This window comes from Montipora foliosa, chromosome 5, assembly GCF_036669935.1.
Source record: "Montipora foliosa isolate CH-2021 chromosome 5, ASM3666993v2, whole genome shotgun sequence".
Classification (NCBI taxonomy): domain Eukaryota; kingdom Metazoa; phylum Cnidaria; class Anthozoa; order Scleractinia; family Acroporidae; genus Montipora; species Montipora foliosa.
Window position 1 is genome coordinate 16,095,236 of NC_090873.1, and position 10,000 is coordinate 16,105,235.

General features: G+C 37.6%; 1 protein-coding gene across 1 annotated transcript in view; it reads left to right on the forward strand.

The window, feature by feature from the left end:
• LOC138003696 (cytochrome b-245 heavy chain-like) overlaps window positions 1-10,000 on the forward strand; it is a 43,112-nt gene that overhangs the window by 26,783 nt on the left and 6,329 nt on the right. The window contains exons 11-19 of the mRNA XM_068849899.1: window positions 416-542; window positions 1,601-1,693; window positions 2,441-2,512; window positions 2,600-2,662; window positions 3,248-3,302; window positions 3,842-3,905; window positions 5,322-5,358; window positions 6,882-6,964; window positions 9,283-9,403. Coding sequence (XP_068706000.1) covers window positions 416-542; window positions 1,601-1,693; window positions 2,441-2,512; window positions 2,600-2,662; window positions 3,248-3,302; window positions 3,842-3,905; window positions 5,322-5,358; window positions 6,882-6,964; window positions 9,283-9,403 — 715 coding nt within the window. The remainder of the gene's footprint in view (window positions 1-415; window positions 543-1,600; window positions 1,694-2,440; window positions 2,513-2,599; window positions 2,663-3,247; window positions 3,303-3,841; window positions 3,906-5,321; window positions 5,359-6,881; window positions 6,965-9,282; window positions 9,404-10,000) is intronic.

Genomic DNA, 10,000 nt, shown 5'->3' on the forward strand with positions numbered 1-10,000 from the left:
CTTTGTCCTCAATGCCTCACTATCAAGCTGCATTTCAATATATCGAAAAAGGCCTATTGTTCTCAATGCTTTGTCTTTGGTGACCCGTTTACCCCTTTAAACCAATATAATGATGATGATTACTTTAGTCTTAAGGTTAATGAACAGAACTATGAAAAGCAAGACGGACACACTTTCACCTATTGCGGTCTGGCCAGTGTGTTTGCACGAGCGCGGCCATATTATGAGGGCCTTTGAAGACCCACATGTCTGACCAAATCTGGGCCCTTAGTATTTTTTGTGGCTCTCAACCTTCTCCCCTAAAAGCAAGAGTAGCAAAGATAAGTAAATTATTTAGACTTCAATATGAATTTGCCTTCATTGTCATTTTCTTGTTACGAAATTTAAGTTTGTCTGTTGCCTTTTTATTTTTCAGGGGTGTGGTTCGATTTCAGTCAAACTTGGAAGAACATGACCCAGAAATTTGCTCAGCAAATGTTACCCTTTGGGGTAAGGAGGGTCCATGTAAAGAGGATCCCCAATTTAAACCATTTGGAATGAATGTAAGTAAAGACATATTATTGCAAGACTTAGTGTACAGATAACGTATTTTTGATTTTCTACTACCTTTATTAGTTTACATAGTTTGAACCCAGGTTACGGCAACGAAGAACGATGAACAGATGTTCGCTGCTTGCCCAAACTCACTGAAACCCGTTTTTTAGCTATTTCTTGTGTGCTAGCTACAGTTCGCGAGATATTATTCAAAGGAAGAAATGAGCTAGACGTAGAGGGTGTTCATGGTCTTATGACAAGAGTGACGTATTGTGCCGTGTTACATATTGTATGTCTTGTTCCAAATTTGCTCACCCGGATGTAAGGGCATGTTTCCTTTTGATAGTTGATGTGATATCTTACAAGATTTTAACAACTCAATAAATGTAGATGTAGATGTAGATGTAGATAATAAATGTTTGGGTTAAACTTCCAGTTGAGCCGTTTTGGGTTGATATGCAGCGTCGTAGTTAGTAGAATGGATCCCTTAAGAATGGGCCATTCTTGAGTTCATGTCTGCCTCCTCTTCAAAGCGAGTCTAAACTGTGCGAAAGTTTTGTGATGGTAATTAGTTCTAGTCTACATATGAATGAAAACTAGTTTTCATGAGAAAAACTGCTCACCTAGACTCGCTTTGAAGAGTAGGTAGACATGAACTTGGAAATGGCCTATTTTTGCAATAATCAGCAGCTTGCCCTGTTTGCACGAGAATGAGGTGCATGTTTGTATGATCAACGCACACGAAGTGTCTACTAACCCTTCTTAACGTAACATCACATATTGCCAGATATACTGGCGATGAAACTCATTAAGTGTCCCCCGAACCTTACTTAAGTAACCATAGAAGGTTACCCTTACTCAATGTTCCTGGCTACAACTCTAAGTCTCTTTTCAAAAAAGGAGTTGACGCTTTAAAGGAAGTTAAAGAAAAGTTTCATTTTTTCTTCTCCGATAAGGCACTTGTATCTCATTATGTTGCAATACTTGACCTGAGTGCAGATTATAGGGGGTAATATAATCGAGGATCAACGATGAAAACTAATCACGTTTTCTTAATTTCTTTTAGACGTGGAAATGGGTGGTTGGGCCCGTATTCTTATACATCATTGAAAGATTCATCAGATTCTATCGTTCTTTCCAGGAGGTTAAAATCATGAAGGTGAGATGTGATGGGGGGTGTCAGGGGAGGGAGGTTGCTTTTCACTTTTGGTTGCACTGCCATTTTCATTTTGATAAGAAGTATACGAGTAAGCGCTCCTGTATTTCAAACAGAACTTACTGTGCACGTTGTGCGGGTCTATTGTCACCACGTACTTACAGTGAATCACTTTTACACGCCCGAGGCCATTATAGGTACTGTGAAATAACTGTGCAATATTCAGAAAGAATGCGCGCAATAACCCTCATACATAACCGATATATGTCTTACTTCTTCTTGCTGTCCAGATCTTGTGAGCAAGCACACCATGAAATCAAACTAACATACTTTGAGTCTAAAGGATATAATTGCGGTTCTAACTTTCTGACTGGTTAAGCCAATCTCGGTTATCATCTCATATACCGTATGACCTAATATGGTCACACGGTTATCGGTCGTTAATTATCGGCTATCTTATCAATTATCGGTTGGTTCCAGGGTCCACGCGTTAAAGTAAAGTAAAGTAACCATATTTAACGTCGATAACTCGTAACAGTAATTCAACTTAAGATTTAAATGAGAAATTTAATAAAGCAATAATTATTAATCCATTCGCGCTCGTTGGATATGGGACGGGTTATAGGCAACTCGGTGCTACGCGGAATAATTGTTAATTACTGGTATTAAAAGGCTTAATGCAGACTTGTTTTGATAGCTAGTCGACATAGGTGGAAAAGGATTTCTTTTCTGTGTTTTTTTAATCCTTAGGTTGTGAATCATCCGTCTAAAGTTATTGAGATTCAAATGAGAAAGAAAGGATTCCATCATGACGCTGGGCAGGTATTGAACCTTGACTCTTCTGGCATATTAATACGTCTTGAATTTCTCAGTTAAGACATTGTTTAAAGTTTGTCCTTTTTTTTCTAGTACATATTTCTCAAGTGCCCCAAGCTGTCTCATTTGGAGTGGCATCCATTTACTCTAACATCGGTAAGTTAGCAAGCGAATGAAAAAAAGTGGGGACCATTCTATAATTTCCCAATGGAATTTAAGTGGTTAAATCTGTGTTGGTTAGCATGTTTCCAAAATCCGAGTTGCTGACAAAACTTTAAATTCGTTAGCCTATCTAATTTTCAGAGTTTTTTCCTGTCCCTGTTTAACCTACTTGTTTAAGTTGATAATAATCTACGTGAACAGTGAATGTAAATTAGACATAAGATGCAAACAAACGTTGTCTTGGGAGATGGTGAGCTTTCCAGTTTTGCTTCTGGAGTATACTGTTAGCCACACCAAAAGAAAAATATTTTAGTTGCAATATCGTTTGTTGATTCAGTTATAGCTAGCATTGATCGAACACAAATGTGGGGCATAACACTCCAACATGTTGGCCAAAACAATATTGAGCAGCGAAATCGGAACCTTTCATTCTTAGTTACTCCTACTTTTTATGGAAATAATAAAGGCGTATCAATCAATTTCAATTTGCATACAGCCGGAAAGGACTGGTAACTAGATTTTTGTTAGTTAATGATAATCTTCCAATGTTTCTAGTCACTCTCGTATTTTTGTTTCCAGGCCCCTGAAGATGACTTCTTCTCCGTTCATATTCGCATCGCCGGAGATTGGACAGGTAAGATTAGTAAACAGATTCCATGTTGCTGTGCGTCTGTTCAGTAATATATCTTAGCTGACTTCAAAATGTGTAACAACAAAAAAGTGGTACACGAGGCTATAGCTGAATGCCGTTTTCAGGTAACACAGTGCAGAAAAGAGGTAATTCAGTACAAAATTAGTAAATAAACCAAGCATTCTGATTGGTCAGTGAGCAAACAAACTCAAATGTGAACCCTGGATGGCTCAATTTTTTGCATGATACATGTACACGTGCGTTGCATTTGCTTAACCGTTTTTCATGCAATTTGGAATAAATAAGCACTTGTAACTTTTCTCAGACCACCAATGGCACTCGGTCTACGGGTTCGTGTAATTTTGTTCGTCCTTGAAAAAAATTACTTGTGCTTATTTATTTCAAATTTACATTGGAAATCATGTGATTGCCTATACATAAGAATTTACCATGGCCGCGTCAAGTCAAAGTGAACTCACTCTGTACGTAGAAACTACTTTTGCGATTCAAAATAAGTGAATAGTTTGTTCTTGTGTTAACAGGTGGACTTGCTAAACTTTTTAAAGGAGACGGAAACGAAACAAGAAGTCTTCCTGATTTGCCAAGGTTAGTAAACATCTCAGAAAATCAGAACAATTAGATCGTAATTAATTTTAATTATTTTGATTATTTTCTGCCAACCATAGCTTCGTTCCTTTTTGTAGCCCTTTATCATCTACATTTTTTTTATGGTACCAACGTCCTCTTCCCTCTTGGTTATTCAAGGTATCCACGATTGATTGCCAAATAGTCACTTTCACGGGTTTCAATAAAATTTTAAGTTGTCGGCCGGTTTGAAAAGAGAAATCGACTGTTGTCATTGTCAAAATGGATTTTAGTCTTAGGTTTTAAAGAATCTGTCAGTCCTTTCACGGGAACAAATGAGGTCAATAAATTGACCTGCTTGCAAATGAGTGGTTTCATAGCTCGGTTAGTAGAGCATTACACCGGCAAATGTATACATTTCTTTCGGTTATAGTTAATTGAGAGTACTGTTTATTCCATGCAATGCTCTTGAACAATGGTCAAAAGCAGAAATAAAAGCAGACGAAAGGGTGTTTTTGTCAACGAAATGTTTTGGATTTAGTATGCAATCTTGTGACTTCTGAGGGGTAAGGTCTAACTTTTGCTCAAAGCTCTCAAACTTGTTGATAAATTTAATTAGTATATATTAAAACAGTGGATAGCGTTGAACGTGCGCGCTGATTGGCTACTCAAACTCCGGATAACTTTGCTATTCACCTCCGAGCAATTCGCGCGGAATTTGCGCCCGAAAATGTTGTAATCTTTGCACGAATAAATGAGTTAAAATCATCTTTTTGTGCTATATTATGTCACTGTTTTAGTATATACTAAAACAACTATTCACCTCAGTGTCGGTGGCTAGCGTTGGATATTTACCCCGCCGCTTCGCGGCTCGGTAAATATCCACCACTAGCACCTCCACTTCGGTGAATAGTTGCTAATTACTTAGCTGTCATAACTTTGTTATATAGTTTTAATTTTGGTCAATTCTGGTTCCATGAACTGACTCACCCCCAATGCCTGACTTTTGTCCTTACTAAAACAAGAGGATTATTCGCGAACGACGGACGCTAGCATTTTTTGCGGGTGAATTAATATATACATTTTTTTCTATTAGTTAAGAATCTAGCTTCATTTAATCTTTAGTCCCAGTATCAAATACTTATCCAAGGTCATCGAAACATCTCTAAATTCAGCCCTATTTATTTCTTCGCCTGGGCCACATACTTCTTCACCTCCCCTCCCCTCCCCCAAGGATGCCAATTTTGTCACAGCTATACTCAAGCTCTATTTCTTGAAACAGGATTCCCCTCAGCTAGAGGGAGATTGTAAAACATGCTCTTTTTATCTCAGCTTTTCACCAGAGTTGGGAAAGTGAGAAGGCCGAATACGAAGTCTTTGATTCCATACAAATGCAAAAAGGGTCGTTTAAAAAACATTTTCCTTTTCCTTTTGCAGACTTGCTGTTGATGGACCCTTTGGAACTGCAAGCTCAGTGAGTGTTCCTGTTTGTAGACAACAACAACAACAACAACAACAACAAAAACCTCTATTTGTACTCTTATTACATAAATATTTACAAAGAAAGTAGGAAATTTAATTAAAATTAAATAGAGTGCCTTCTGCCCGGAATAACCATAGTGGTTAGAGGAGCCGGGCAGCCAATCACAAAATAATTTCAGTACGTAGATTAAGACAAGGGTCGGTTATAAAATGACTTGGCTAAAAACGGAAGCAAGCAAAACCCAACACGCGCACTTACACACACAAAACCACACCACTCACGCAGCTATGATATTTGAATATTATAATTACAGAAAAGTGAAGATATCAATAATTAAAATTAAGATAGCATATCTAGATTATTTTAGGGAAAAGATGGTGCCAAAAAATTGGCATGGCTTGTTATAGATAAATAGAATATATGCACAACTGTAACATCACTAGTAGTTATTAATAATAAGTAAGATTTATTAATAATAAGTCAGATATAATGTTTTTCTTAAATTTAGGAAGCTTAGTGCTTTCATCAATAGAATTCTAAATCTTTGGGCCTTTAATCTAACATTATACACTCTATGATTAGCTCTTATTTTAGGCAAAGAGTAAGAAAGTTTAGTGGATAGCCTAGTGTTATAGTTGTGCATATGATTAATCCATGTAAAAAGAGCATCGAAAACAGACGGCAATAACTTGTTATAAAACTTATAAATGAAAACTGAAAAAGAATTGTAAGTTAAGATATTCAGGCGTTTAAAGAGAGGACTAGAGTTGTCATGGTATTGAGAGGAAGTCATTATGCCTACTACTCTCTTTTGTAAAATATACAAAGATCGAGAGAAAGATGGGTAAGTATTACCCCATGAGATAATACCATAAACAAGAAAAGGGTAAGATTAATCAAGGTATCTGAGTTTAAATAGTAACGAAGTTTTGAGAGAATACCAATGCTGCTTTTTATTTTTTACAAATTTGAGGCAATCAAGACTCCCAGATACCTTATGGAGAATCCATGTAGGCTCGTTTACTGGCCAGCATTTCTTTTTCAAAGAAAGCTGTCATAAAACGGCTTTACGTTGAAAATAGTGAAGAATTTCTTGGTTGGCAAACAAAATAAGCAAGGCGTAAAAGTAGCCTATACTTTGGCTTTTATATAAACCGATTTCCGGTTCCCTGGTCTCCAACTGATGGCGTATGTGACTTACGTGTACAACCGAGAGTTTTTCAAATGAAGATTCGATGGTGTATCTTCTTTTCCGAAAAATCCGATTGACAATTTAAGGTCGTCGTCTAACCCTTTCCCTCACCTTGTTGCCAGAAACACATAGGAAATGCTTACACTAAAAGGGACCCTCGTGTTGGATATCAAAATTGGGCGTGCATTTAATTACCTGCAATTCTGGACATGAGATCGTTAGAATCTCATTTTGCGTTTTTACTTTTAAAATACAGCTAGAGCCTTATTATACCGTGAATTATGGTGGACATATCATGTGTTGTTTGATCTGCTCTTTATAGGACGTCTTTAAGTATCCTGTTTGTATGTGCATCGGAGCAGGCATTGGTGTGACACCCTTTGCATCGGTGCTGAAGTCTATTTGGTAAGTCCTTCATACACTACTTAAAATTCGGCTCCTGAAGTGGCAATGCAGTGGATAGATATAACCTTTTAAGTGCCTATTTGTCGAAGCAAACAAATTATGGGCAATAAGTACCGTAAATCCTCTATGAAGCCCTCCGGGGGGCTTAATTTTTTCGAGCATTTTTGAGGGGGGGGGGACTTAATAGAGAGGGGGGCTTATTTAACTTAGCGAAACGCATCACCTGCAGCAAAAATACCGTGGTATCAGACAAAGTAGACTTACGTGTTGTACAATTAAAGTCACTGTCAAAAGTATTTAATTCACTTGTGGGAGCCTAAAAGTAACAAAAAAAAAAATTCTTATCCTTCAAATATGTGCTTTCGGCCTCATGTTCTTCGGTAATTTTTATGAGAATGGTTACTTGTATTGATTTGTCGTACGCAACTTAACAAACGAAAATGCGGCCGTAGACCAAAAACAATGTGAACTTTCAGCCTGAATAAACCATAACTGATCAGTCCACGTTAATCGTTAATTTTTTTGTGAAGAATAAGTATGGGGGGAGGGGGCTTAATAGAGGATTTACGGTATGGTAAATTATTGAATCATTTCATTGGCTTTTGCAATTTGTCAGCGGATTACAGTAGATGACACGAAAAGTTCCATTAAATGAAATCATTATTGGGCATCGTCCAAATCTACTGACTTGGGGCAGAGTGTTTGCTTACTGGGCCTATTTCTCGTCCCTTTATAAACGCGCCTTTGCACGAAGCAACCCTTGGCTTTAAAATTGTGTGTTGTCTTCATTGTCTATATATTTTCGCATCATTACGATCTGTCTCACTTTACTGTCATATGACGATTTATGATGCGTATAATTTTGAATGAACACAATGCCTGGAAAATGTAATATGTATAGGAAATCGTATAAACTTGCGCGTGCATTTCGTGATTTATAGGCATGTGTGGTGTTTAGAAAGTTCTCAAGAACTTTTTAAGACATCACAAGTGACCATAAATCACGAAATGCATGAGCAGGTTCATACCATTTCTTATTTACTTTATGCTCAACAAAATCACTCCAATCAATCAATCAATCAAATCGCTTTGTTTCCCTAGCAACTTCCGTATTGCACTGCATAACTTCTTTTGCACTCTATAACCTATTTATGGATTCGTCATTGACCAATCAGGAACGTGATATATTGTTGAGTATATAATAATGAGATATAGTTACTTGAAAACAACTTGGTTATTTTTCAATAGTTTAATGACCTAAGCTCCCTCCAGTCTCCAGTAACTCAGTTGGGCAGCCCTCTGAACTTGTAATCGGAGGATAATGCGTTCCACCCCTTCTTTTGGGAGTCAAGTATGTGCCTTTCGTAGTAGAAAAAGTCGCCATTTCATCACTAATCCACTTTCAAATTCATAAACCAGTCAATTAAAGGATAAAAGATACCGGTCTTAATGGAGTGCGTTTCGTTTTTGTTCTCCAAGATCGATTCTGCAAACCTAAACGCTTTGTTGATGGATGGGTTTCTATCACGTGATGAGACGGCCATGTTGGTGCACAAAACAGTAGCAAATTATGTCTCATGTCTTGCATTATATTAGAGTCAAATTCCCAAAGGACTTTTTTCCTCTATTCACTATTTCCTCAAATCCCATAAAACACCCCTGTTACCCCCCTTCCCCCCCCCAAAAAAAAAATGCATAGGTATTGTTTTCGATTTCTCTTGGGACATCTTCATGCACCAAGATGGCTGCTGTCACGTCGGTTGAAAACCATCAATAGTGGAAGTGTTTCAGTCGATCTCAATCTGACTCCGAGTGTTTTTCTCCGGGTACTCCGGTTTTCCTCCCGCATCAAAATCGACTCTCAATTACATCCAGCTGCGGGCGGATACCCTCGATAGGGATAATCTCTGGTATTCTTCCCTTTCATTGAGTTAAATGAATAAAGTTGGCATTATTATTATGATTATTATAAGCTAGTTCACAGGCACCCCAATTTAATTTAATGATGTGAAAGAAACAGTTGAAACTGAACATGAGAACCCCAACTGGCAGGAGGAAACCAGTTGGCTATTTACAAAGCGTGGCGTGGTAGTGTTGAATCCGGGACAACCGGAAGCAAATCCAAACCGGAAGTTAAAACGGGATTTGAACCCGGGGCAACCGCATGCAAACCCAACGCTCTAACTACTGGACCTCCCGCCTCCTCAGTCCTCAGTCATTTTGAGTTTCATTCTGTTAGTTACAGTAATAGCATCACGAAGCATCCTCAAATCTCTTGTTTGAAACCTCACAGTTTTTGTTGCTGTTCAAATCTTCAGGTATCAACACAATCAGAATAACGTCAACCCTGTTGTGAAGAAAGTTTACTTTTTTTGGATTTGTTCGGATACCAATGCGTTTGAGTGGTTTACAGATCTCCTACAGTATTTGGAAGACAGGGTAACGAATTCATCTCTCGAATATCGCATTATGATATGCATACTGAGAATTGCAAGTTTCCCATTAGAAAAATTCGTTTGGTAAGCTGCAGCAAACTCCCACCCTTCCAATAGGCTTCTTCAACTCCTCACGGGTTACTCTCCAATTTGCTATTGTAGAAGAAGTGATTTGAAAAACATTTCTATATTAAAAAAACTGCGATAATAAAGATATTTTTAAACACACTAAAGCTAAAAAGTTCTTTAAAAGCATAAAAAAGTAGTCACGACGCTATTATAACGTCATTATCAAGTCAAAATAACTAAAAAATGGAAGTTGATGATGACTACTAAAGGCACTATAGATAGAATAATATATAGTACAAGTGAAACAAAAAGCTTAGCTCGAATGGAATCTGCTTGAGTATCTAATTAAAGAAGGCTTGAGTTTTCTAATGAATAGCATTTCAAAAACCAAACAATCGAATTTGCTCTGGCACTTCCTGAGAATTTTCAATTGGCTTGCTTTTAAAAGATTGCTACTTCCGTGAGACTCTATGAAAAGTGTTTTTGTGCTCAGCAATGCGCTGGTGGAGGTGTCGGGCGGTGTACCCTTAGA